The sequence below is a fragment of the Lagopus muta genome, chromosome 2 (genome assembly GCF_023343835.1).
Source record: "Lagopus muta isolate bLagMut1 chromosome 2, bLagMut1 primary, whole genome shotgun sequence".
Classification (NCBI taxonomy): Eukaryota; Metazoa; Chordata; class Aves; order Galliformes; family Phasianidae; genus Lagopus; species Lagopus muta.
Window position 1 is genome coordinate 79,482,940 of NC_064434.1, and position 27,705 is coordinate 79,510,644.

General features: G+C 45.9%; 1 protein-coding gene across 4 annotated transcripts; it reads right to left on the reverse strand.

Moving 5' to 3' along the window:
- Window positions 1-1,449: 1,449 nt before the first annotated feature.
- On the reverse strand, window positions 1,450-27,688 carry XPO5 (exportin 5). 4 transcript variants are annotated; one of them, XM_048934732.1, is made up of 33 exons: window positions 27,481-27,688; window positions 27,199-27,320; window positions 26,682-26,754; window positions 25,957-26,094; window positions 25,461-25,643; window positions 24,437-24,478; window positions 23,518-23,544; window positions 22,999-23,184; window positions 22,224-22,300; window positions 21,699-21,798; window positions 20,220-20,303; window positions 19,672-19,797; window positions 19,325-19,415; window positions 17,711-17,839; window positions 16,973-17,088; window positions 15,874-16,029; window positions 15,412-15,453; window positions 14,705-14,794; window positions 13,636-13,835; window positions 13,034-13,133; window positions 12,565-12,746; window positions 7,591-7,691; window positions 6,960-7,056; window positions 6,333-6,469; window positions 5,899-5,996; window positions 5,328-5,374; window positions 4,833-4,927; window positions 3,923-3,985; window positions 3,351-3,433; window positions 2,767-2,874; window positions 2,448-2,585; window positions 2,157-2,321; window positions 1,450-1,724 (listed from the first exon to the last, which is right to left on the reverse strand). In XM_048934732.1, exons 1-33 carry the CDS (start codon window positions 27,583-27,585, stop codon window positions 1,581-1,583), a joined length of 3,645 nt encoding a protein of 1,214 aa, XP_048790689.1. In that variant the 5' UTR covers window positions 27,586-27,688; the 3' UTR covers window positions 1,450-1,580. The 4 variants fall into 4 exon arrangements, with proteins under 4 accessions (XP_048790689.1, XP_048790688.1, XP_048790691.1 ...); XM_048934731.1 differs by having other exon boundaries at window positions 14,705-14,812; XM_048934734.1 differs by lacking the exon at window positions 24,437-24,478.
- Window positions 27,689-27,705: the final 17 nt, after the last annotated feature.

Consider the following 27,705-nt stretch of genomic DNA (forward strand, 5'->3'; position numbering starts at 1 on the left):
CTTATAGCATATATTGACTGTATTCGTTGGCTGCACTTTTTCTGGCAGCTAGAATGGGGAGGGCTGAATACAAACGAAGTCATGACACCATGGATATGAAACTGGAATAGCTTTACTGACATTCAGAGGTGTAACACAACCAGTTCAGAGACAGCTTTAGATTTAAACATTCCTACAAAAAAAAGGTTCTAAAAACCATTTAAAAAAAAAAACCCTTGTGTCTAGCATGAAGTCACAGAATGTTAAAAATATCACAACACAATAAATACACCCAGCCTTTGCTAGAGCCAGGAGCCACATCAGCTCAGAGGTTAAAATGTTTGAGGCCAGGAGGAAAGTAGAGGATGCTGGTGGAACAGCAGGGGCAGGAGGGTGTGTAGATTCCCAAGGCACACTCATCTTTTCTGCATTCCAACCCCTACCAACCCGAATTTTTCAGTCCCATCTGCCCCAGCAGGATTTAATACTTGGTTCTTTTTAATGGCAAAACGAGCTGAGCCTTGCAGCTCCTGTACCAACATTAGCATATGCTGAACGAACCATGTTGTGCTAAGAAGAACCAACTTTGCAAACCTTGTTTGATACAAGCCTCACCTCATCTGAAATCCAGTTTCTGTCCTGGCTCTTCCCTGTAAGCTGCAGTACAATCCCCACTCCTCCTGCCCCACTACACTCCTCTGAGATGTACCAGGCTGGGTGAAAACACAGACTCCTGTCACCTCCACAGCAAGAGGGTGAGGAGATCTCATTTGTTTTGCAGGTGCTTCAGGTATTGGTCCAGATTTTGTGTACCCTGCACTGGCCGTCATCAGGGCATGGTAAAGACAAAAAAATAAAATCTGTCCTGCTCCCCCTTAAGGATATCCGAGAAAAGCTAGCACGAAGTCAAAGCCTTTCATTTGGCTACGGGTAGAACAAGTTGTATGATCACATATATATACATACATGTGTATATATATGTATGATGGTGTCTGCCTCCCACAGAGGAGCTGTACCTTAAAAAGGCTGATCTCAAGGAGATCCTAGAGCACTGCAAGGCTTCCTTGGCACACAGCCCTCAGCCCAGCATCCTGGAGGGAAAGGGATCCATTAGAACACGAGTCCACTCGAGACAAGCATGGTAGGCATGACAGCACTGCCTGATGGATCCCCTGCAAAGCCTGGCTACTAGCACCCACAGAAAGATGAAGGTAGCCCCTTTTCACATACTGCACTATACTTTGCACTAATCCTAAACCCCAAAGGATGAAGAAGTGGAGTAAGAGTGACCCAAGGCTATAGGATGACCAGGTTTTACCTAACAGTCTATGGGCTCAGCTCCCACCTTGCAGAGACACAAAAGTCTAAAGATGCTCATCCAGTGTAGGGGAAGGGAAGGAATAAGAGAAAGCTTAACAGACTGGAGCAGATGCCACCACAGACCCCATCCCATTGTAAGGAGGAGGATGGGACAGGACCTGTAAGGGGCTTTATTGAGACAAATGCTCTGAGAGGTGGTAACAAGGAGAATCTAGTGTGCTTACTATGAGAAGAGATGAAATACAAAGAGTAGGGAAGGAGATGGCTGCAGCATCTCAGGCTCAGGGCTCAAAGAGCACAGTGAGATCTTCTCCATCCTCATTTGTCTCCAGCACATCTGTCTCCAGTGATGGCTTCACCTTTTTGAAGAGAGATGGGAGGTTCCGGATATGAACCTCCTTGCGGAACTGCTCCCCAAGTGGCTTCTGCAGAGGACAAACAGGCATCAGTCTTCACCACCCTCAAAGCCCCCAGTCAGCTCAGGGTAGCGTGCCTGCATCTCTGAGGTGGGGGGAATCTCAGACCTCGTCTTTCCCAATTGAGCATCAAGGTAACAATCAGCAGAACTACTACCCCACGTTCTAAGTCAGCTCATCAGGATCCAATTCCACCATCTTCACAAAAGCCCAGAACCCACTTCACAGATTTGTTCAAATGTTTCCACAAGCAGTTCCCTACAGGCACCCCTGTCTAAGGTATCTCAGTGAGATGAGGGGGCAAACAGTCAGAATCTGCTGCAACAGCCTCTTGGCTGGAAAAGGGGGTGGGCAGGGAGAGCCAAGCAGGCTGACTGCCCTGACGCTTCTGCAGGGCACAGGGATTAGATGAAACGTGTTTTCCCCCAGGATATCACCTACCCCAATGCAACCCGTTATGAGGCGTTTGAAATGATCTTTCCGGCGCTTGTCCGCCACTTTCTGCAGCGTTGGGTTAAGAAGCTTTGAATCAAACTGCTCCAACGAGTCCCTCTGGATGTCTGGGATCTGCTCCATCACCACCTTCAGCTCAGCATAGCGAGGACGCTGCAAGGAGAAGTATGGTCAATGCAGCTGCCCTCCCTGAGGGCCGCTGGTTCCTCTGTGCCCGTCTAAGCAGACAAGGGTTTCCCACCAACCCTCAGACAAGCTGGCATGCTGACAGTTTCTCACCAAGGCCTCGTAGATCTGGAAAGCCAGATGGACGAGAGCTGCCATGCAGCCATCGTGCTGCCCGTGGATCTGTAAGCCCTTCAGCACACTGGTGAAAAACCAGGACACGGCGTCGGGCAGCAAATTGCCTGGAAGCACCTGGGGAAGAGGCATCATCAGCACAGATGCAGGATGTGACATGATTGTCCTCCTACAGCAGTTCAGCCTTCTCAAGGGAAAAGGTCCCAGGGGTGAAGCAGCTGCGCTTCTCATTCTCACTACTTTCAGTTTCCTCTCCCAATTCTGCCAGAATGTACCCGTACCTTCCTGCTGTATGTACCTGTTTGAGCAGTGGCCAGCAAAGCTGTGTTGTGGTTCTTTGGCAGGACAAGGTGTCTTTCCAGGAGAGGGATGCATAGGCAGTGATCATCAAAGCAGTGCAAACATCCTGAGAAGGAGTAAGAGGAGTAAACCAGTCAAGAGATGTTTTCCACCTCTAGGATTTATACCAAAAAGCAGCCAAGAAGCAAACCAAAGAGACTACATCCTGTGTGCTGCTGCTGCTCCAGCTGGAGGTGCTGAAAAGCACCTAACGAGTACCACAAGGTGCAGCAGCTGTGCAGAGTTGTTCCATCTGAAGCCAGGAGCCCAGCACGGGGAAGCAAATTCAGGAAGTGCTGAGGGGGCTGAATGCCCTCTGCCTCACCCACAGAACTGCTGACACACTGTAGCTGAATGTTACACTGGATTCCAAGCCCTCAGTGCTTTGTGGCTTCCGCAACAATTAACACAGCCCTCCAAAAACACATATGGTCTGAAAAGAAGTTTCCCACACTGGGGATGCTGAAGCAGACTACCTGCACCACAGAGATGCATGACAAAGAGCGCACAGAAAGGACGGTGGCAATGAAAGCATGCTCTTACCTCCTGCTTCATCAGACACTTTCCAAGCTCCGTCAGCTCTGCGCTGGCAGGAGGAGTCACATCCGTGGCCATTGCTTCATCATCTGCACAGGAGAGAAAAGCAGCACTGTGAATGGGGCTTCCTGAGGACTGAGGAAGACACTGCAAGATCTGAGCTGGGAACCCAGGAACAGCACACAGTCAGCCTGCTGGCACAGCTTGCCAGGGCATCTCTCCAAGCAGACAGCACCCACTCTCTGTGGGGCAGGAATTAGCACCTAACTAGCTCCATCCAGCTCTCAGGAATACCCGCTCCTCAGCTCAGCCCTCCTCTTGACCCCTTAAGAATCAGCTGCTCCAAAGTACTACCCCATAAACCACATCATATTGCACATTGACACATAGGCTAGGCTGTTTTTTTGTTCTTTTTCTGTGGTCTTTGGAAACATTGGGCAGGATTTGAGCTGAAAGCTCCACACCACACAATACCCCTCATCATCTCCATCTGCAGGCCAGCCTCCCCTTTCAACAAATGAGAAAGATGTTTGTGTTGCACCAAAAGGGTGGGAAGGCAAAGGTGGGCATTTACTTACCATCTCCATCCACAGCAACAGAAGAGTTATGCTCAGCACCTCTCTTAGCAACACAGCAAACAGCTGCAAAAACAATTGCTAATTGAGCAGAAGAAACAAGATGCTACCTCAGAACATGCAAAGATGATCCTGCATTCTCTAATGGGCTCACAGCTGCTTCAAGCTTCCTCCAGGTCTCCCCTGACCTTTCTTCTCACAAAATATATGAAGAATTTGAAAGCACAGCAATAAAAGGCAAATAGTGTACTAACTGGTAGGCCAAAATGACCCACTCAAAGAATCCTCCCACAGTGGAACCTGCTGCACAGGGGCTGCTTCAAATTACTAAGAACTAGGAATGCACAAAATCATTAGAAGCCTAAAACTGGAGAACAGTAGCACTATAAGGCTGACGAAGAGATACAAAGCTGAGGACCTGTGAACTCCATGTGGAGTTAATTTTCCCTGCCTCTCTGCTCAAAACCACACTGGCAAAAATTCAACAGTGGAGAAAGGGAAAGGAAATAAAGGAGATTGCTTGTGGGGAGAGATGCTTCTGTCAGCAAAAAAACCACTATACTCAGGCTGTCCATGACTCGATGTCATGTATCTGGCTCCAGGGCACAGAAAGGAAGAATCCAAATTCCAAACGATGACCAGATTCCTATGGGGACAGTGCTGAAACCACAGAGCCCTAACTGTTAACAAAACAAAAAAGAAACAAACCCAAACCTTTCTTCTGAAGGTTTTAAAGTAATCTCTTACTATATTGAGGTAAGATTCTGACAGATCTGTTTCACACTTAGGAGCCTGATTACATTAATTGCTACTAGCCATTATAATAACTTTTTCTGCAAGTTGGAAATCCTGTAGTTCCTTTCCAGGGCAAACATCCCAAGCATAGCAGTGGACCCAGCTTGATTTCACTTACTGATGAGATCCATGACTTCTCGGGTCAGCAGCCTGACCAGCTGCTCCTCAAGCATCTCCTGAGACTCAGGGTTGTCATCTGCAGCATCATCCTCACTGAAAATAAGAGGTTTTTGTGTGAGGGGAGACAGTGTCTTAAAGTATTCCCCCTTGCCCAAAGCACAGGGAGCCAATCACCATCACAGTAAACACAGGGACAGTGAGTGAGACCATGGACCAGTTAAGACCACCACTCTCTCAGCAAAGAGGAGAGTACTGAGATGCAGCTGTGGCCAGATTAGGATGGGCTAAGCAAATTCCTCACTAACATTACATATAGCAAAGTCCAAGAGCAAAACCAGAAAGCTGCAAGCTCAGAGCCCCAGAAGAACAAGTATTTTCCAGCTCCCTACTGACAGGGCTCTTCTGTGTGCAAAAGGCTAAGTAAAAGACATAAATAAGCTCCATCCCACTCCCCATTTCTCACTTTCAGTATTCACTAAGGGCTGAAGCTTACCAGAGAATGCTTCGCTGGTTGATCACTTCCCATTTCTGAGACAACCTCTGTTGAAGACCAAGACAAAAGAGAAGATTCAATAGCTTCCTAAGAAGACTCCACATTGCAAAGAAACCTTAGTGCAGGCTCACTTGGAAGCAACAATAGCCTTCAACAGAAGCACAAGAGCTTTAAACACAGCCTCACTTTGAGTGGGACAAGAACTGCTGCTAATTGTGATGAACAATCACAAAGACCTGTCTGTGCAGACACTGGGAATTCGAGCGAGCTGTCAAGAAAATGTGGGGACACAAGCAAAAGCCTCTCACTTCCAAATTCTCATGGCTGAAAATTTGAGGATTCAATAACCAACAGTTTGAGTTCACATCAAGGGGTGCTGTGCGAAAGCCAGGGTTCAAAGCATCTAAAAATCTGCTCCCCTAAACAGCATCAAAGCCATTCAGTATTGAGGCTCTGCCCTTGTCTCTGCTGACTGGACAGACACAGAATTTTCTCACACTCTGCTTGCTGCCAGCTGCTACAAGGAGTTTGGGCTGCCAAGAAGCAACCATCAAATAATCTGTTTTCTTACCATGTGCAGATAGGTAAAGAGTGGTCCCAGCATGGGGCAGACAAGGGTTTCGTAGTATTCTGGAGGGCAGGAGAGTACCATGGGCTTCACAAACACACCTGCACAGACCAGTTAAGGAAGAGACAGCACATATGGCCTGTTGCTACAGTGCCCAAGGCAGCCCATTCTATTAGGCCAACTGACAGCATGCTGGGTTCACCTAGGAAGGTGAAGGGCCCACTCCCTCTCTCCCACTGCTAACAGCTACTCACTAAACAGCACCTACAAGGCAGTGGGAAGAAACAGCAAGGACCCAGCCCAAGTGCAAAACGCCAGCTTTTTCCTCTGACTGTTTTGTCCTGGCCATACTTAAAATAATGTCAGGAAGCCACCAGATTTTCAATTTACATGCTCAAAGCCTCCCTGGCTGGCCCAAGACAGTGACAGAAGGATACGGAGCATAGGGCGCAATCTGTAATCGGGAATGTTGTTCAGGTTGATGAAAGCTGAGCTGATGAGCTGGGAGGCAAGACCCTCAACTGTGTAGAAATCCTGCTGCATGGATGGGCCTGCATTCCCCAGTATGTGGAAACTGCAATAAAGAAAAGGTTAATTGCAGCTGTGCTAGAGAACAGGTATCCTGCATGTGACCTGGAAAGGTTGCAAGCGCTGTCATCTTGAGATTACATAGTTGCCATGGTCTTAAACACTATCAAGTTTCTTAAACACTATCAATTTTAGCATAGTATCTCTTTTTTCTTTTATTTTCCTAGGACATCTGCGGAGGGACAATGGTTCAGTGAGCAGTCAAGCAGTAAAACGCCCTTCCAAGTGCTGATGTATGCTCACACATGACTGTGGAAGAGCAGATCCACATTTTGGGGTACATTCTCCAGTGGCTGTGTTCCATGTGTCTGGTAGGCTACAACCACTGAGTGTAGCTCGCCACTGCACACAGTACTTGGTATTAGAGAATGCAGTGCACGTGGAAAGCACAAGTGTAGAACACATCAGCACCCAGCAATAACCTGCTGCTCCAGCTGTGCTACGTTGGATTGTGTTGGGGTATCCAGCGCACTTACCAGTTATCGTAGAGGGTACAAAAGAAACCCTGCATCCTTTCTAAGACTGTTTTGTAAACAGGAGAGTCATAAAGCTCCAGTAGAGGCTGAGGTAGACCTGTGGGAAAGAATAAAACTTCAGCTGCATTAATGAAAGGGGAACAGTACACCCCTCAGGAGTGCAGTTTCAAGAGTAATGGTTTATACTTTTATCCACAAGACCACTCTTTTCTGCTGGGTTGGAAAGGCTTCTGTCTCCAATCTATTTTAAGGTTTCAGAAGTCTCTGTTTATTAAGTGGCAGGGCCACTGCAGGACTTGGCTCCTACCCTTTGGGACAAGTTTCTGCACTCACTCCTGCTTGAACACTGCTCAAAGGCAGACAATTACAACCGCCCCAGACTCTGCGACCTGAAGTGCCACATTGCACAGACTCCTGCCTTGCTGGTAAGCACCTTGGTGGAAAGCCCTTTATTTCACGCAGAAGAAATAGATCTGTTTGAAACTAGTTGTTTTTTCATTTCAGCAGGTTCAAAGCAGAACTGAGCTGCAAACACTGTGAAAAAGCTGGCTCTCCAGCTCCTATCAGTGGACCACTACCTCAAATAGCCCTGAAAAACCTGCCCACACGTTCCTGAAGAGAAGTTCCTTACCTAGGATGGCGTTCTTCTCTACCTCCAGCATGTCTAGGGCTTTTGCAAATGTTTCCCCCAGCTTAGCCACCATTTCTGGCATGTAGAGATTGTTGTGAGTCCTGAAACAGAAGAGCACTTGGTTTATATACATGTGGGTCAACCCCTCTTGCCCTTGACAGTGGGATCCTCTCCTTCAGCTTGTGAACAGCTCCTCTGAGGCAGACGATGAGGAAGGTGAGACCAAGCACGTGTGCATGGGATCCCCCTTCCCCACCTGCAAAAATACTGGGGAAGCTCACCCCACAGAGACATGGAGTGACTCCACCTCATGTCCCAAATCTCCTGGCTGCCCCTTCTACTTATTTCGGTTCACCCCACCCCTTGCAAGCACTGACAGTAAGAACTCCCAGCAGTTCTTAGCTTGGCCAAAGGGATATGAATGTGCTTTAAAAACCGACAAGACGCAGACTCTGTCATCTCAAGAGATCTTCTGCACCTAAGTCCCCTGCAGAGGGAGGGGCTGTTTCAGCTCCAAATACACACACTGCCCCTCAGGGATGGGTCACAGTCCCCAGAATGGCAGGCGGCATCGGAGGGGCTCTAGGGAGAACACTGGTCCAATGCAGGTGTTACTCGTGGCAGACACAGGTGCCCCCTGGACAACACATCCGACTGGGAACAACTCCACGTCATCAGGAGGTGGCCGTGGTCAGCTCTCCGAGAGGGACACCAATTCTGCCACAGGTGGCCGGTTCTTGCCATCCAGGCCAAAATGGGTCCCCTCGTAGCCAGGGCACTGACACTCAGAGCTGGACTTGGCAGGGGGTGTCTCTCTCACCTACCTCTCTCCTTTGAGACCTCAGACCTCCACTCTGGGTGTCGCCAGCTGCACACAGCACAAATCCTGCAGCCTCCTCCAAAACTGCAATGCCATTGTACCTGCTGCTAGAGGTGATCAAGGGCAACTCAGTATCTCCCCCTAGAGCAGCGTTTCCCAAAGCAGGGGGATACACGGGAATGGCTGGGGGAAGGGAGCACGGGTAGACCTCAGTATGTTCTCCAGAGTCTCAGCTTTCACTCATGTCTTAATGATTTGTTTATATTTTTTTGAAGGTCTCTGTTCACAATCCTGGCAACCCCAATGCAGTGATCGCTGCCTGAGTTTGCAGAGAGCCTGACTTATTTCCAAAACAACAACTATCCCATTTTTCTCTGTATTTCATACTTCCCTGCTCACTGCATGTGAGGAAGGCAAGTATTTAAGTGTCGTAAGAGTTACACAAATCACTTCTTAGCCACTCATACTCTCATTCTGGGCTGGGTCTCAAACCATGCAACAGGCCTCAAAGGGGACAGCAGCTGACTTTTCCCAAAGAGAGACCAGGGAGCAGCCCCTCTTCCAAAAGTTTGGACAATGCAGTTTCAGTGACTCAGAAACTGTGCATTTCTGCTTGAGGCTATCTGAAACCTAGCTGCTAAAACCAGCTCTCCTCCTGTATATCTCCTGCTGCCTCCAAGCCAACGTTGGCTTTGCCTCGTACTGAGCAGATGGCAGTGGGGCAAACTCAAGGACTGTGGCACTGTGGGATGAATGCTGGGACCCCGCTGCTCCAACAGCAGCAGGAAGGTCAGACAGTCACATCCTGAAGCTGTGGTCATGGTTCTTTGTTGTTTGAATCCTTGAAGCATTTTCTCAAGTTTGGCAACTGGGAAAGCAGATGTTCACTCACAAGGCAATCTCCCTTCATATTTTAGCAAGGCCCCCTTGGTGCCAGAAAACAGCTGATATGTCTCTCCCCACGAGAGTTAAAAAAGCATCCAACAACCCTTGTATGTGATGAAGATGTAGCCCCGAGGCATGGTCCAGCTGAAACTCATCAGTGTGCAGCACTCCTGGGCATCCCACACACAGGAAAGCATGGAAAAACAAAATTCAAGAGATGTTTATACTTTAAGCAAAGGATATTGCAAGACTTCAAGTAATGTATTTTCTGACATGGCCACAGCTCTGCTGGAAAGAGTGACTGATGCCTAAAAAAGTGGGCTTGGAGGCTAAAAGATGAGATCTCTGGAACAGTCCGTGTTTGAAGTCTTGATCTAGATCTTGAGCTGTTTACACTGAAAATGCTGCAGAATCCGATGTCTATCCAACAATTATTTCACCAGCACTAATGCCTTCATATTGTCATCAAGAGAAATTCCAGAAAAGCCTTGGTCTATGCAAAGAATTTGCCATGCTTCTTCAGTCCATTTGTAAGAAAACAAACAACTAAAAACAACAAAAAAAAACCCAACAACTGAAAACATCCACAAATCCCAGCACAATAAAGGTCCTGTGCCCATCAGTTAATGTAACTGTTGACTCCAGGAAGTGCCTTCATCTAAAGGCAAGACTGAATTGGTGATTAGAGATTTGTGTAATTTGGGTTTAAACCCAGGAGAAAACAATTTAAACCAGAAGCGAGAAAGCAGTTAGATGAAATGTTGTACCACAGATGGAATCATCACTCAAAAAGCTGCAAGCAATGATTAACAAAGCCACTTCAAAATCATTCCATAAACGTAGCTACTGAGATGGTTAGACAACGAAATAGAGGCTGGCAGGGAAAACACCATGCCGTCCATGCCACTCAAAGCTACTTTATCTTCCTTGTTACCTGCACTCTCATTCATCCTGCTTCACTGTTCTTACCATCAAACTGCTTACTTTGGCCAAAACCCAACAGTTCAGAAGCTTTCACTCCATCCATCAGCAAACACAGCAGAAAAATGCCACACAATGCCCAGAGGGCAGCAGACCCAAATGCTCTGCCTGCAAAATGCCCTTTTCTGCATACCAGTACCTGACACAGAGTTCACTTGAGCTGCTCAGGAGGACCTGTGCAGCTGCTGCTTGCAGATTTGCTTACTCGGCAACTAACACCACCTCTCTTCCACTGGGCAAAGGGACTTCCACACCTGTTCTGTGAATAAGGACATAAGCAGCACTGGTCCTGGATGGCACAGTGATAAAAGAAGCATCCATCCCCTTGCAGTAATGCAACCATGTTAATTAATGCACCCTCAATGCTGGATGCTTTCAACCAGCTGGCCTTCATGTCTCTGTACTTCTCATCTGCTGACAGGCTGCTACAAATCCCATATTCTCTTGTACGATCCATTTTAAGGAGAGCCTGAGCAGTACATGGAAAAAGCATCCAAAGTTATCAAAGGAATGTACCAGAAACACCATAGCACCAGCTCCTGCTTCTCCAGAAAGATTCATCAACATTCACAGCAAGCACCTCTGAGTTTGCACTTGTCAGAAGTGGAGAGACCTCTATGTCCAGAAGCAGCCAGGAGAGGCACCAAGTCGAGGATCTCTTGCTCTCCATCAGCCATTAACTCTCTCTGGAGTGCACAGCTTCAAGAAAAACTTGGAAACATCTGAGTGGAGTCTGAACCACTCTATGTAAGTTAGCAAGTGCTCAGAAAAATTCTGAAAAGCTTTGCAGAGGAAAAGCTTGAAAAACACAGATGCATTATGACAAAACCCAGCAAGATAGCCTCCTTTACGGTGATGGGGGAATACTTGAAGAGAACATAGCTTATGCATTTTCCTGGAGGTGGTGAACAAGCAGATGCACAGTTTCTTCTCTTCACAGGCAGAGCAATACAAGTCCAACAGAAAACAGTTGGACAACAGCTTCCTGAGGTTGTTGCAACAGAGATGCCTGGTGTTTTTAGTAACAAGAGCTCTGGCAAGAATAGCAACTGTGCAAGCAGTACATGTGTCTGTTGAATCCTGTTCAGATCTTGGGCATTGATGCAGCTGATATCCCACGGTACGTTCCACGCTCTGGAAGAAGCTGCACAAGGCTGCCACTGTTCAGGGTGGTACCCAACCTATTCTATCCAACCTGCCCCAAAAGCTCAGCCTTCCATGATAAAAGACAAATCCATCACAAACAACTGCTCCTCTGGACCACAGCCATAACAAGATGGTTCAGCCCTGCCCACAGGCCAAAGTACTACTCGATGAGCTATGTGGAGGTCTGAGATGAGAAGCACTGCCAGAGATGGGCCAATACAGCATGTGCCTGTCCTACCAGTCCAGCACTGGAAGCAGCAGTCTTGAGCTCATCAGTGACTATCAAACATAGCTGTCTAGACAGAGCATGAATAATAGGATTCCCTCCTCACAGATCTGGGAGCAGAAATATCTCAGTGTATCTGAAAAGGCTTTTTCTCAACAGACTCCTGCCAGTGACAGACCTCAAGTTTCCAGCTAAGCAACATGTAGCATTATCTAACAAAACAGCTCAAGAAGCATTATGCCAGACACTGGCAAAAGCCCACTGTCAGCAGTTACTCTGAGACAAATTTCTAATTTATAAATGTGGGTGTTATTCTGGATTCTTCTTTTCTGCCTTATCTTTCTCCCTCCTCTGACTGCCCTAGATGTATGCAACATCAGTGGTGTGCAGAGTAACCGCAAGGCAGCAACAGCTTGAGAGTATGCATTAATCACTGGTTTCAATAGCAGGCAGTGCTTTAGGAAACTGACATTCACGTTCAGCAAAACCAGCTTGATTTAACTCTGAAGAGAAGAACAATGCAAAAAGGATGTGATGAGAGCTGGGACTGCCCTGGTGGTGACTGGAGAGGTGGCCTGGCAGGGGCTGAGGGCAGAGCAGAGATGTTAGTCAAGTAATGATTAACTGTGTGGCAGATATATAGCAGTAAAGGTGGGGGAGGCAACCCCAGCCCAAGCTCTCATTGGCTTTGATGGACTCTTGTAGGCCAGGCCAATGAATGTTCAGAAGGCTCCAGTTACCCCAGTGCCATTCCCCACCATGAACAGTCAGGAACAGTACTTGGGCATCTGCACCAGCCTGCATTCCCACTGGCTTCACTGAGGGAACATGCTCTGAGCGTATAATCTATTTATCATCGTTTAGCTTTCAGAAATTCTTAAGACAATATGAATGATTTGAAGTCAACTTGACCCACCTTATAAGAGCAAGTAAGTTGTCAAAAAGCTTCAGGACTTGCTCAGTACAGGGATTGCGAAAGATTGGACTTCCACTGGGCAAGTACCCAACCAGGAATCCTCCAGCTTTTGCCTCTTCCATAGCTGCAGGCCAACGAGCTCGTTTCACAACTCCCAGAATGGTGTACACACAAAAGCTTATCTGCAGCAAGGGATGTGAACAAAGCATATTCAGCCAGAGCACAACCTGAATAAATACGTTTTCAGAGAAACCCATCATCATCCCATCTCAAAAGCAACACTTTGCATTACTATTTGAAGTGTTAGGTAAGCACAAGGTGCTTCTAACTGAGGATGACTAAGTCTGTTTCACTTGGCAAATGAACATGGTGACAGGAACAAAACTCAGTGGTTTCTTTGCAAGAAAATACAGCGAGTCCTCTCTCTCTCTCTCTCTCTGGATAATGCCTTTCCTGGTACGATACTCACCCTAGAGCGGTTCAGGCCACTAGGATCTTCCATGACTGGATCAGCAATTTTGTTGTCTGCACCCACATAGGAGATGAAGGCTTCAGGATCTGAGAGAACTCTAGCAGCAAAAGACAGCACAGGGCATTACTGTTTGTACAACGGTACTTTGAACAGAGCTTTGTACTGGCTACTAAAGAACAAACACAGCTCTCTCAGCTCTCTTAGCCATAGGAACGTAAGACCTTTGAATCTTTTATGAAGACAGCACTGCTGGGTAAATACGCCCAGCTGCCCAGGGCTGCGGGACAGCACAGCTTCCTAGCTTCATCTGGACATGAGCGAAGATCTTTTACATCTCACTTTCTGCAAATGCTTTGAGCATGCTGGGAAGTGTCCTATCATTTTGAACTACTCCTACCCAGCCAGATTCAACAAACAGCATTTAGACTCAGCTGACAATTTTTAAATGGCAGGAGAGCTACTAGCACACAGCAACTGCCCCAGAGCACAGGAGGTATCTAGGCATCCCACTACCCTCTTTTGGTATGTTGACTCTTTATTGGGACACTACACTATCTCTGTAATACCTCCAAGTTAGAGCTTTGAATAGTGACCCATACCTTTGCATCTCTGCAGAGAGCCATAAGCCAGCAACAGGGGCCATGAGCTCCTCCAGAAAAGCTTTCTGCCGCTCATAGTCCTTGAACTGGTTGCTGATGAGGACAAGTGCCTCCATAAGGGCACACTTCTCCATCTGTGTCAGAAGTAGCTCATTGGAGAGCAGTTGCTTCACATGGTTGTACAACATCTCAAAGTTGGGCTAGAAAAAAACATCCAATTGGAGAAGTCATGCATTTGGTGGAGGAGAACCGGGGCAGGCAGGGGTGAAAACTCTGGGGTGTACTGTGCTATTCATAACAGCTGGAGCAGCATGCCTAAGTGAGCTTTTCTCTACACAGCCAACTCTTTTTCTCAGCCTCTAGTTTTTCTGAATGTTCAGCCTACAAGAACATCTCTTCTTCCCAGCCCCTCTATCATCATCCTACAAAAGATAAGCCTACTGGCTCTTGATAGCTGCTGCAGAACAGAGCTCCTAAACTACTTCAATTGGCATCCTCAAGAACGAGGTTTAAACAAATAGCAATACCCTCTGATGCTCCCCACCCAACACCACCCAATACAAAACTGCTGAAGAAAGGAGCGTGCCAGCTTTCTACTTCAGCAAAACCAAACGCAACACAAAATTACTCAGACTTACTCAAAAGCAAGTCACTGATATCTGTATTTTCTAGTCTCCTCAAGCTAATTCAGAAACAAATAGTCTCCTCTGACTCCTTCATTCTTTAAAGTAATAGAAGAAAGTCTGAAGATGAGTCTGATAATGTCTTCAGCTAATGAATCAACTGAGACTACCACACATGATAAAGCAGAAATTCAACATAAAATGAACCCAGTGCTGCTTGCCTCCTCCTCACCACCATCTCTTTTGGATTTAACTTATCACTTTACTATTCAGCTTTTCAGGAAGAAAATTATTGGGACTGTGGTAGGGCAGGATGCAGAGAATAAAACACTGCCATTTTTGCAGCAGGATTGTTTCCTGGAAGGAAAATGGAGGCTGTTTCCAAGGAAACTGAAGATCCCACAAAATCCAACTGAAATAGAGGCAGTAGAGTTGAATTTACATACCAGGACAAGCTGAGGGTAATCCCGACACATCTTTATGATAGAGGAGCATGCATGCCTTCTCACATTTTTCACTGCTCGAGTTCTAGGAGCCTGGACAGACACAACAAACTTCAATGCAACAAAACGAAAGTTCAGAAAAATGCAGGGTATCTTCAAGAAACAAATGTATTATGTACAGTTTTCTTCACTGATGAGTATACATAAGAATCCCCAACATTTCCACACGCACCCCAAACACACAACAACTACCTTGCTCCAAAGGTACAGCCCACCCAAAAAGCCCATGTTCAGACAAGCCTCACTCCAGGATGAGGATGCTGTGGGCCTTACTGACTTTATCACGACTAAAAGCATTCCCCCCCCAAGGTAACTGGCAGCTTTACAGGCTTTGCTCATAGCCATGTAGTCCAGCCACTGAAGGCTACCCACAGCTAATGAATACATTTTACTCTCAGGAGGAGCAGCATAGACTTGAGGGCTCTGGCTTTACACCACACCTGCAGCCATCTAAGTCTGTGAATCAAAGCTTGGAAGGCTATGTCAACCAACAAAAGATCATTCATGCCTGGACTCCACAGCCCCTTCCAGAAGCAGGGCTATAGCTGAGAAGCTACTATAGTGCAGTCTTCAAACTCAGCACACTCTTAAATAAAATGCAACCTGATCTAACTGTTATAGAATATAAATAGAGATTAATTCAGACATACCTTACTTTCTTCTACAACTTCAAAGGTAACTGAAGCAAATAGCTGTGAGAAAAGGAAGGAAAAATTCTAAAGCTCATGTCATTTGTGAATGTCTAGCAGTTGTGGGTGTTTTGAGCTCAAGGAATAGATCATGTGACTTCGGAGCAATTTCATTAAGTCAATAAGGAGCCCCTGACAAAATAGAAAGACTAAAAACATCATCACAGAGAAACCTCGAAACAAAACATGGTGTTAGCTGCTTGCAGTGTATGCTTAATGTTGAGATTTAAGGCTAGAAACTGCAGAATTTTCATTATTTGACATTATTTCTCCTTGGACAAGACTCAATCTGTTTTATTGTTTTTTTAACATAAAAGATTCCCTGACAGCAATGTCAAGAGCTTGAAACTACTCCAAATTCAGTAAAAGGGCCATGGCTCCCTAAAAACCTACCTGATTTTAGCACTGTCTGCAAGTACATACCTTGGAAAGTACTTGTGGGAGGTATTCCGGCCGGTAAGTGACAAATGGGAATAGAGCAGAGACATTGGTGAGCACACAGGACAAGATGAGAGGATCCTTTGTTTCAAAATTAAGGACAAGCTGCAGTAGATCTATGCCATCATTCACTGGGATTTCCTACAGGGGTAGGGATGAGGAAGGAGGAGAGAAAAAGAGGAGAAAACACTGCTTCAACCTGTTGCACATACCACAGAACTCCTTAGAATGAGGCTGAGTTGCTGGTGCTGTGATATCAGGCCTCTCAGGTGAAGGCAGCTGTTCTCAAAAGCAGAAAGAAAAGCAATGCAAACCTGAGTTTACCCGCATGCTACGTGCACTTGTTGGTGGAAGGTGGATAGCAAGCATTGGCACTGCTGCTAGAGCAACCTTGAAACATCCATCTGAAATGCCCAGTGTTGCCTGTACCTCTGGAAAAGGCTATTTTCCCCTCTCTGGCTCCCAGTTTTCCTTTCAACTGTTCAACAGATTCCATGCTTAACCAACCACAGCAACCCGTGGAAAAATTTTATGGTGATTAGAATGCTAAACTAAACTGCAGACTAACTGAACAAAAATCAAACCAGTCAACGTGAGACTAAGAGAAAAAAATGCTTTCTTTCTGATTTGCCCATGAACAAAATGCAGTGAGACATTTCATCTGATCTTCTGATCTCCCACTACCTGAGCATGAGTTTACCTCACTCAGATAAAAGTATAGAAAATAAAAGAAGAAATGGGTCAAATTTGAAGACGATTTAAAAGAATAAGCTTAGAAAATTTTTGCTTAAGCAGTCCTCTCCTCCTCTAACAAGGCACTGTGTCAAAGCATGCCATCTCCAGTGACTTTCATGGCACACCACCCAGAACCAAAAAATACCTGAGACAGCAAGTCAGTAAAAGATCCTTCCCATCTAAAGAATGGTGAGTGAGAAGCACTCACCAAACAATCTGTCTTTTCTGCATGGAGGTAAGCGTTAAAGACAGAGTTTTTAAGGACAATAGGGCTGACAAAAACAAACACCATTTAAGTCAACACAGAACAAGGCAGGAGAGCAGGCAAGGGAGCACGTGGTTCACTTACCTCTTTATCCAGGGTCCGAAACATCTGGCTGATGACACTCTCTGAGAAGAAGGTCATGGCATCCCACTGCACAAAGGATGGAGAGAAGATGGAGCAGAGACCTTCGCCTGTCTTCGCTGAAAGGAAGAGAACACTGCAGCTCTCACCACGCTCCTCTCCTCATGCACAACACCAGGCTTATAAGCTCCCACACTGCATCATTTTAGCACTCCCAAAATATTCCTGTCACGCAGCTCCATGCAGATGTATAGCAGGAATGCACTGAAAGCAATTAAGCTACTCCAGTGTGATTTGCCTTACCAGGGAACCTAAGACACAGGACTCGCTGTGACTTTGTATAACACAAAGTGGCCTTCCTTTGCAGGAGGAATCAAGGGTACTGACAGAGGGATTTGCCAGTCAAGCAGAACTTCCCTGGACAAAAATAGTGCTACAGAGATGACAAGGCCCAAATAATCGCAAAATTGTATCAGAGAGAAAAATGATGTACAGAGGAGGAGCTTTCCTGCTCACCAGGAGCTCTACAGTAGCTATTCCAGAAGCACACTGCAAAGAATAATTTTTTAGTTTGCTTTTGTTTTCAACTTGCAAAGACCTTGAAAGCCTAAAAACCTACTGCAGTCTCTTGACTCCCCTTCCAATAAATAAATAAATAGATTAAGAAACATCAAAGACGTTCTTTCTTGGTTTGAATTAAAATCCCTTTTATTTTTTAATTTACTTTCCCAAAAAACTTACAGTTCATGGGTCCAGTATCAACAGGAGCTGTGAGCTGGTACTTCAGCCATTCCCCAGCCATTTGGAAGCCAGTTCGAGGGTCCAGACGACAAGCCATCCTCATCACTTCCCCTTGCTGGGCTCGGAAAGCTGCAGTGAAAAACGGTGTAACTTTGTAACAAGCTGATGCCACAGATGCTCCCTCCCTAAAGCTCAGCTGCAGCTCTGCAGACCTGGGAAAATTTCTGTCTGTTGCTCTGTCAATATTGTATAGTAACCTCAGATAAACAGTGAGTAAACTAGTGATAACAAAGATGACAAAGATAAGACAAACATTTTTTTCAAAGAGATACAAATGACTGAAGAGCAATGGATTAACACAAAACCAAATTAAAGTGCAATTACGAATTATGAGAATTGCACAGTAAAACTCAGTCTCTGTCACTCACTAAAAAAATAATCCTTAAACAACACGTTTGCTGCTTACAAAGCATTAAGAGACATGTAGATATCAAACCAGCATTAAATTACTATCAATTTCATGGGCTAAATGCACTTTTTCCACATTATTCAACTCACCCCAGACAGGTTCTAAAAGCTGCTAAGTCAATGCTAACTCAAAAAAAGAACAATGACCCACCCCAAAGCAGGAAGTCTTGTTTTCATTATCAAAGATAGGAGCAAAAGCAAAGTCAAGACAGGTATTTAATTTGTTCCAAAGCATTCCAGGACAAGACCACACACAAAAAAACAACTTTACTGGCTACAGATCTAGCTTGCAATGTTTAACAGATGTCTGACCAAATAGTTCTACTTCATGTTTCAAACCAATTTTCTCATGTATGTTAAAAATGTTTAAGGCCATTTAACCCCCTACAACTATCTTAGATTCTGTTCCCGTGCATTTAGCCCCAACCAGATTAATTACAGTTACCTAAAATGAACAATCTAATGAACAATACAAAAATGCAACTCTCAAAATCTTCAAACATAACCATAAGATAAGAATTTAAGTAAGAATCAAACTATACCAACCAGAGACAGCCAAACTCATTTAGAGGAAGTAAAACACAAGAAGAAAGCAAATACAAAATAACTGAAATCCAGGCTTCTTCATCTGCTGGTTTAGGATTATGATTAAGGTCAGCTATTCTATATGCTTATAGATATATGCTATATATGATATATATCTATATGCTCAATCCTTGCAATCGGTACTGAACCACAATCTTCCTAGAAGGCCTGGGCAGACTTTCTTTCCGGAATGACAGAGACAGTCTCTCATAAGCTGCTTTCCTCTCCTAACTTGAACAGGACTCCAGGCCATTTCTTTTCCTTATCTAGGTCACCACAAGGTATATCTTCAACACTAAGTAGCAAACGCTACTTGACCTCTCAGCTGGCCAGTAAATGAAATAGAAAATATGATAGTGAAACCATAAAATGAAATGCCTGAGCTTCCACAGGAAAATCCCAAATTCATTCAGCTCCAAGTTCCAGGCTGAAACAGTTTGGAATTGGAATTGAAATTGGAAGCTGACCAAGTCATCATGGCAGTCTCCAAACTCAGCCAGCAACTGAAAACAAGAGGAAAGGCACATATAACAACACCCACAAGAAGTGAGAGCAACTTACAGTTGAAGAAGGCATTGAAGTCCTCATCACTGTCGAAATCAAAACGAGAGTATTCACAACTGGGGCTGTCTGTTTTAGAGGGAAAGCCCACCTAGAGAATACAATGGACAAGGTCAAGGGGAAGAGAAGCTGACCATCACAGCTAACACCACTTGAAGGAGATGAAGACAGAAAGAACAGACAGCAAAATGCCAAGATGGAGCTGTTTGCTCAGTAGCCTGAGATCTTGCCCTCAGCAGAGACCGCGTCTGGCACTCCCAGTAAAAATCAATTTTCTCCCTCACAAGCCACAGGCCGTGTTCACATAACCATTTTCTCACACCAATCTGCCCAGAGTTCCCATGTACCTTCACGAGGTTGGTCATAGATGCACGAAGATACTTGGGGATCATAGCCAGCAACAAGGGGTCGCGAGAAAGAACCTCGTGCCGAAATAGGGCTCCCCATGTAATCTGGGTGGAAGATCGCAGAAACTGGATGGGGAAGAGAGGGAAAAAGAAAGGAATGGAAAAGGATTTCAGCACTGCCATCTCTACTGCTAACATTCCAGTGTTGTTATCAGTAGGCAAGAACAAACTACACTGACTATTTATGTGCGGCCAAAAGCACCCTGCAGGCTCCATCCAAACTTTCAAAAAGGCAAAAATCTCTCTAAATAAATCATAGGGTCAGGTGCAGATGCAGCACTAGATTCTCTACTCAGCCCTTTTCTGTCAGATATCATTCCTACTGGGGTAGTAAAGGAGGAGAAATCACCCAGTCTTCCACTTTATTATCTGAAACGGAGAGACTGGAAAGCAATACCTGGCAGAAGTTCTGCTGTCACTGGTTAGTTTAATTATACAGTCACACATTCTTACATAGACCTACACAAGACTTTCAGTCATCTACATACCTGGCTGGGGTGAGTTGTGAAGGCTAAAAATGAATCAAGGTACTTTCCAAAGTTGGTGGGTGTTTCCACTTCAGAATCTGAGCCCTGTTAGGAGGACAAACAGTTTTATACAGGATACTAACTACAAGTCACTCTGGGTTCAAAAGTGGCATGGGTATAGCAGGAGTGCTTATATCCAAGGCCACAGACTGAAAGAACAGAGGCAAAACCAAAGAACAGTGAGCTTTTGCCTGGAACTAGCAGCCTAAGGAGTAGCAAATCCTGCTGACCAGCTTGGGGGTACTGCTGACAATACCATGTTCATTTTTAAGAGCAAAGGGTGACTAGTCAGATACTAGACTTCCTTTAAAACCAAATCATAACCACTGCTGCTGCTGCCAAGTATCAGCTTTGCTCCTACCCATCAGCACCTGAACTGGATAATTTTTAACCACAAACTGCAAAATTCACATACAAACAAACCCAAAAGATTTCACTCCCATTCCTCCAAATGGTTCCTGTGTCAAACAGGTGAACATCTCTTAACAGGAATTTACTGCAAAGTTTGTCAGGAAAAGGAAGTTTCACTCAATGTCATAAAATCACAGTTCTGCTGCTCCTCACTAAAATAACACAACTCAGTGCCCTGAAGATCCCCACTCTGAAGCTGTACAACTCAGTACTGCCTCTCTCAAGGGAATCTGTGTGAGGTGATTCAAATCCCTGTTTCATTACTTCCCAATGGACTAACAACTCGCACTGGAAGTAATAACTCACCATTTGTTTGCTGCCCATTCTTGCCAGGGATATATTCTCAATTTTTTTAATTTCCCCTCTCTGTGAGAATTTTCTCTGCTCTATTACCTTCACACAGGCTGGCCACCTCAGCCCCTCACAAGCAGCAGCTCTCAGCAAGCCTGTCCTTCTTGCTGTAGAAACACTGTGCTGAACTGAGGGCGTGCGAATTCAGAAGTCAGCACTGTGTCCAAAGTACTGCTGTGCTTTTTCATCTCAACACTGACACAAAACATTACAAAGATGAACAGCAGGAACTAACACTGTTTGTTTTTCTTCTTTAAGCTTGAGAGAATCTTGGCAGAACAAACAGGTATACTCCAAGTCACTTTTAGTGGTGAAATTTAAACAGCTTCCAACACAAGCAATTTCCTCGAGTAGTTTTTCTACAGCAGCAGAAAGAAACTTAAGCAACTTTCAGCAAAGCTTCAGCATTTTGAAAAGGTTATTGGAGATCATTCTTGTTGATGGCAGAAGCCTGAAATCAGACAAGGTTCCCTCATCCTACATTCCCATAACTCAGCAGGATCCAGTTATCCCATCTGCAAGGAAAGTAATTTCTGTCTTCTCCAGAAGTGTGGAGAAAACCTTAGGACTACCAAACGTGCAGAGAGAACACTGGTCCCATGTCACACCAGGTCTGCCTCGCTCCCAGCCACAGAAACTGTCCTTGCTAAGATTGCTGCTGGAATTTAGTAGACTTACTAGCAATGCACACAGCTGGCTGCCCAGTGCACACAATACTTGGCAAAGTCTCTTCAAGAAAACATAGTGCTTCTCCACCAGGCCTTCACCATCTGCTGTCCTGGGAATGAGAATGGGAAAAACAGGGTTACAGTTACTCACGCTGTAATAACAAGTATACTACCAACTATCTTGTATATAAGAGAACACTGGAACAATTAGATTCTACAGAGAGGGGTTTTCCTTTGCTATTATCATGAAAAACACTGCTCTATTGACAACTAAAACTTCTAAAATTTCCTTTCTTTCTCTGTCCCTCTGATCCTGACTTCAGACTAGAAGAAAAAGCTTGGGGAAGCTGATGTATTTACCCCACTTTGTCCTACAATGATAGGATCCAAAAAACCCAGCAGTTTTTCAGGGTGGTTTCTTCTTTTTTTTTTTTTTCAAATGATGGTTTTGTTGTCTCCTAACCCAACAAACTACACCTAGAAAGCTATTAGTATGCAGTTCTGTGTGAAACAATCACAGCAGGATGGTACTCACTGGGCAGCAGAGAGAATGTAGTGCATGGCAACGTCTCCAAACAAGACCATCAGAGGTTTCCGATCCTCCAGCTTCCCCTATGTACAAAGTAAACCAAGTGCTTTGATTAGAGCAGAACTACTTATTCCCATCTGCAAATGAGGTTAGAAGATCCTCAGTTCTTCTTTCACCTGGAGAGAAGCTTGCAATCCACAAAAGGATTTCATTAAAAAATGTTACCAAAGGAAAAAAAAACAGATACCTTTGATTTCAACAATTCTCCCCCCAAGCAACCCCACCATAGGAACTTAAAAATGAAGATTTGATACTCTGACATTAACTCTTCTTCACTGCAGACTGGCAGCTGCTGAATACTCAGCCTCAAACTTAGCTGTTTGTAAACGTATGGGTCCAATCACCTGTTTATATTCTGCTGTCACTGATCTGAACTTCTAGATGACACAGATAGGTGACAGTATTTCCCACTTCTTAGTTGCAGAAAATGGAAAAACAAAAGTTAATGGTGATCTCCAATGCTGAGAGGGAAGCACAGAAGCTGGAGCATTCCAACAACTGCTGTAAGTGCTGCACTGGCATGGCATTTACTACAAATGTCACTGACACAAAGCAGTCAAATTTTAATTTTGTTTCCTTAAGTAAAATGGCAAAGATATCATTGTTCAGTCCAAAGAATTATATAGGAGGTATACACATATATACATATATATATATATACATATACATGTATAGGAGGAAAACAAACAGGAGTCAGTGGAGCTGAGGAGGAAGAACTCACTTTTCTGCTGACAGCAATAAGGAGACACTCTGCTGCTCCTATTTGGAGCTCAGGCTCATTCAGGAGCAGACACAACATCTCCAAGAGCTTGCAGTTGTCTGCTGTGATGTGGCTCAGGGCCACCCAGTCAATGTAGCCAGCCAGGGTGTTGAGTGCTGCTATCCCCACACGGCAGTTTGCTTGGGCCTGTGAACAGAGGCAAGAGGTCAGAGCCAAGGAGAAACACCAATTCCCATCTAAAACTGTCCACTCTCTGGAAAAAGCAGTATCAGAAACTATCCTGAGAAAGTGAGGAGGCAGCAAAAGGGTCTGTCCAAGTCCCCACACAGAGGACATCAGCTAAGATCTTGGCATTTCTCCACTCGGTTCATCTCTCACTTCCCTCTTCTCAGCTATTTCTACAACGGGTGAACAAACCCATATGCAGGTAATAGATTCAAAGCCTAGGAGAAGCCTGTTTCTGAACAGTCTTGGTTTTAAAAATGACTAATGCACTAAATCCTGCACAGCTTCACTCACCTTTGGCTGCTGAGCCAGATCAGTCTTCTGAAAAAGAAAACAAGAGAGAGATGGTAAATGAGCAGCTACAGCACATCCTCACTCCCAGCCACTGCTGGATGGGCTTGTTCTCAAGAACACAGACAGATGCAGCTTCATGGAACAGCTCCCTAATGAAAGAGGCTGCAACAGTCTCCTGCTCACATTGCTACAGCCATCGTAACCACTTCTGCATACTGCTGGCAGGTAAGACAACAGGACTTTCAATTGCAAGTTAAGCCACAGTTTACTTCTCATCCAAAAGATGACACTCCAGTCAGCAGGCACCAGGGAGACACGAGGGACAAGAAGAAAAGGCATTTTGGTGCTTCCTGGAAGCTTCCAAAGAAGCAGCTTTTGACCTTCTAGAGTATCTTACATCCAAGAGACAGCCTCTGAGTGACACTGGTGGCTTTTATCTACTGAGATTAGTTTGTGAGAAGGATGAGTAATTTGTCCATGGTCAGAATGGAAGCTGGAAAGAGAGCTGGGGCAAGAGCTTACGGTCTGACTCCCAGTCCCAAGCACTTCACAGTGGCAATGCACTGCTTGCATCATCTTATTACCTGCAAACTGCAAATGCAGTTTGAGTTCCTCAGATAGACAAGTTTTATTTACTTTTCAGATGCAAAAGCACCATAGGAATTCCCTTTGTCTGCAAGGTTTTGGTTTGGAAACAGTCCATCAATGCATTCTGTGCATTTACTTTATGTTGATTTGGTTGTGTCCCAAATGTTTCACAACGGAACTACTATTGAGAAATGCATATTTAAAAGCACTGCACATAACACTCTTGGGGAAACTGTCCATCATCTCCCCCAGTCTCAGTGTGCAGACAGGTAACTGAACACCCAACCCTCAGAATTTACCCTGTGCACAAACATCTCAAAGATCTGCTAACCTGTGGAGTGGTGAGGGCTTCTTGTTCCTGGGGTGCTCCAACCTTGCCAATCAGAAAGATTCCACTGTTAGCAGAAGCAGCCACACTTCAGAACCTTAAGCACTGCAATTCAAACCTTACCTGGAAATGCATTTCAACCAGACTAAAAAACACACCAGGGTTGCCCACCCACCATCACAAACTGCACAGAAAATGCTCTGTTGTACAGGAGAGTTTGTTCAGCACAGCAATGTACCAGAACAGAGGGCAGGTAGTACATCTTTTTTCCACCTTCCTAGATTCACATTTAAAAGCAACTCTGGATTCCAATTCACAGAAGAAAACAACAAAAGGAAAGCACAAGAGATACACCTGAGAAACCTATTTATAGATTGGTTTCTGAACTTGCTTCGCTCCCTCAAATTCACTTCCCTCACAGAAGAACAGACTGGGGTAACATTTGCCTTCACTATCCTGACCAACGTGTATGCCTCTATATAAGAATTCAGGAAAAGTCTCTTTGAACAAAAGGGAAGAGTATTCCTTGCCACATCTTGGCAGAAAAGTGCCTCCTGACCTGAACTCCAGGAAGAATGGGCTGGAGAAGCCCACGTGCATTGCTGAGCCACCAGAAACTCCTGCATTTTGGTGCATTAACACAATCACAACTGCAGCAAACAACAGTAGATGTGCGCCCAGGACAACACCTTTTTACCACTGTATATTACACAGACTATCCCAAATCTACCTGCTCCTGCCACAATTCCTTTGGCTGTCCACCCTGCGCATCAGCCAGCTGCACAATCCAACACTCACAAGGTACGCATGCCATTTACAATGCAAATCCAAACTATCAGTGCAAGCCCTGTCAGCATTGTGTGCTATAATCAGCACAGCCTTCCTTGGGCACAGCAGATCCCTGCCTCACACCTACAGCAGCAGCTTTCAGACGGCTTCTGCATTTGCTTCCCAAGACCTGTGAGTTGAATCCCAGTTTCCAAATGCCTCCAAGTACCAACTGAAGCCAATGAGAGGAGATGCTTACCATGCGCCTGTACTTGTTGACGTTCTGCTGCAGGGTAGTTAGGAGGAAGCTGAAGATCTTCTCCATATTCTGGGTGAGGGTTTGCTGGATATCTCGCCGCCGCTGGGTTGGCAGGGTTTGGAAAGTCACCACATCCTCTGCCAAACGTAGGAGGATGAACATCACCAGTTCTGTCTGAGTTTCCTGATACCCCAAAATGAAAGAAACTCCATAAGCACGGTTGAAATGTTAAAATTCCCAGAAGCAAGCTCGGAGATGTAGAAAGCAAACACTCTGTGAAGATATAAGTCACATTTTGGGAAGAAAGAAGAGTTCTCTCTCTCCCACAACTCCCTCCCAGAATAACTGAATCATACGCTGAATCATACAGGCACTCCTCAAGACTATCATCAACCTGCCTCCCCTGCCCCCAGGCTTTCCTGAGGCTTTCCTCACAGCGATGGAAGACTGAAACCCTCTCCAGGAGGGACTGGAAGAGGACAGTGGTGGTTCATACCCCTTGCTTGGAGAGAGTATCCAGCTCCTTCAGCATATCAGGCCAGTGCTGAGGCCATTCACGCTTGATCATCTCCACCACAATGCGAGACAGAACATCCTTAATGTGACTCTCCTCCTCTAGAATGCTCTGAGTTCCCTATCAGAGAAGAAGGGCATAGTTACACAAACAAATAAACATGAGACACTTGTAATTCTGACATAATTGTTGCAAGTACTCTAAACAACAGAGAACAAATGAAAAACTGTACAGGGCAAATCTACATCCCCGCTGATTTGAGTGGCACTGTTACTTTCCCTGGCATCCACAGTTGGTAAAATCTGGGAACCAAAAGGCATTTCCTCAAAGGGAAGTCACTCAGTCATGACAACAACCACAACTGTAATGTGAACAGGACAAAGCTTTAGTATCCTTGCAAAGGATAAAACACCTCTGTTTACCAAACCTCTTTCTAAGAAATCAGAAGGAGCTTGTACATGCCTCACAGGCTCCTGCCATGTGAGATGACATGGCCAACACAGGTGCTGGAACAATCAGGGATGCAAAGCAAGAGAGTAATGAACTCAAGGCTTGAACTCAGGTCCTTGGTGCTAGAAAACAGGCAGGTGTCTTTGCTCCTGTTTGCTCCCACATTCTATCTCCAAGTGAAGGAACCCAGTATCACAGACCAGAAGGCACTTACTTACACTGGATATGAGACCCATCAGAGACCAGAAGGCACTTACACTGGATATGAGACCCATGACATTATTCTTTAGGTAAACCTTCTCCAGACGAGGCATGTTGTTCCAGCGGTACCTGATTAGAAGTGTTAAAAAGAGGTGAATAAAAGAGGGCAGTCAAAACGTTTAAAGATCTCCAACTTGACTCTCATTGAACTCTTTACCTAAAGTGGAGAGGATGAGACCCTACAGCCCGCCATCCCCACCACCGCCCAAACCCTCAATGAAAAAGCCGTGGCATCGCTGGGGTCAACACAGCTGGAAAGCAGCAGCCAAGCGCAAAGCATCGGGGTTGCAGAGGCAACAGAGACAGCCCTCAGAACCGAGCTGACACAAAGCCTCTTTGTTAGCACGGAGAAGGCCGGAGACCCACGGATAACCCTGCGTGACCATTTACATCTGGCAACGAGGTGAGCCAACTGAGCAACCCTGCCCGCCCCAAAGCCATTCCCTTCCCTCCTTCACCCCAGGAGGGCCGCGCCGAGGCCGCCCCCGAGTAGCAGCAGCAGCACGGCCGTACTTGACCACGTGCTCCAGGATCTGCAGGCCGAAGTGCCGGACGATGGCCGTCTGCGTCTTCTCAGCCAGCTTCAGCCCGCAGGGCACGCAGATAGGGCACTTCTCCTTGAACTCCTCACAGAACTGTCGAGGAACACACACACATACACGCACACGCGCGGCGATCAGAAGGCTGAGGGCCCCCAACCGCAGCCCGCCGCCTCCCTCGCCCCCCGGGGCCCCAGCAGCCCCCCGGGCCCGGCCGCGAAGGCACCCGCGTGGCCGGAGCGCCGCGCCCGCGTACCTTGAGCGCCTCCAGGCGGTAGCGTTGCGTGGAGGCCGGGTCCATGATCACCGTCACGGCCTTCACCAGCTGCTCGCACAGGCTGCTCACCTGCTCGGCGGACATGGCGGCGGGCCCGCGCCACCGGGTACCGGCGGCCGAGAGGAGGCGGCGCTGCGGGGGAGCGGCCGAGAGAAGGGGAGGGAAGGGAAGGGAAGGGGAGGGCAGAGTGCGTGGCGCAGGCGC

Coding starts and splice junctions, on each gene's coding strand:
- XPO5 (XM_048934731.1), bottom strand. CDS start 27,585: ATGTCCGCCGAGCAGGTGAGCAGCCTGTGCGAGCAGCTGGTGAAGGCC. Junction 17,840..19,324: donor CTTCAATGCCTTCTTCAACT/GTAAGTTGCTCT, acceptor TTTTCACTGCAG/CTTTCCGAGCCCAGCAAGGG. Junction 5,997..6,332: donor CAGATTGCGCCCTATGCTCC/GTATCCTTCTGT, acceptor TGGTCTGTGCAG/GTGTGTTTGTGAAGCCCATG.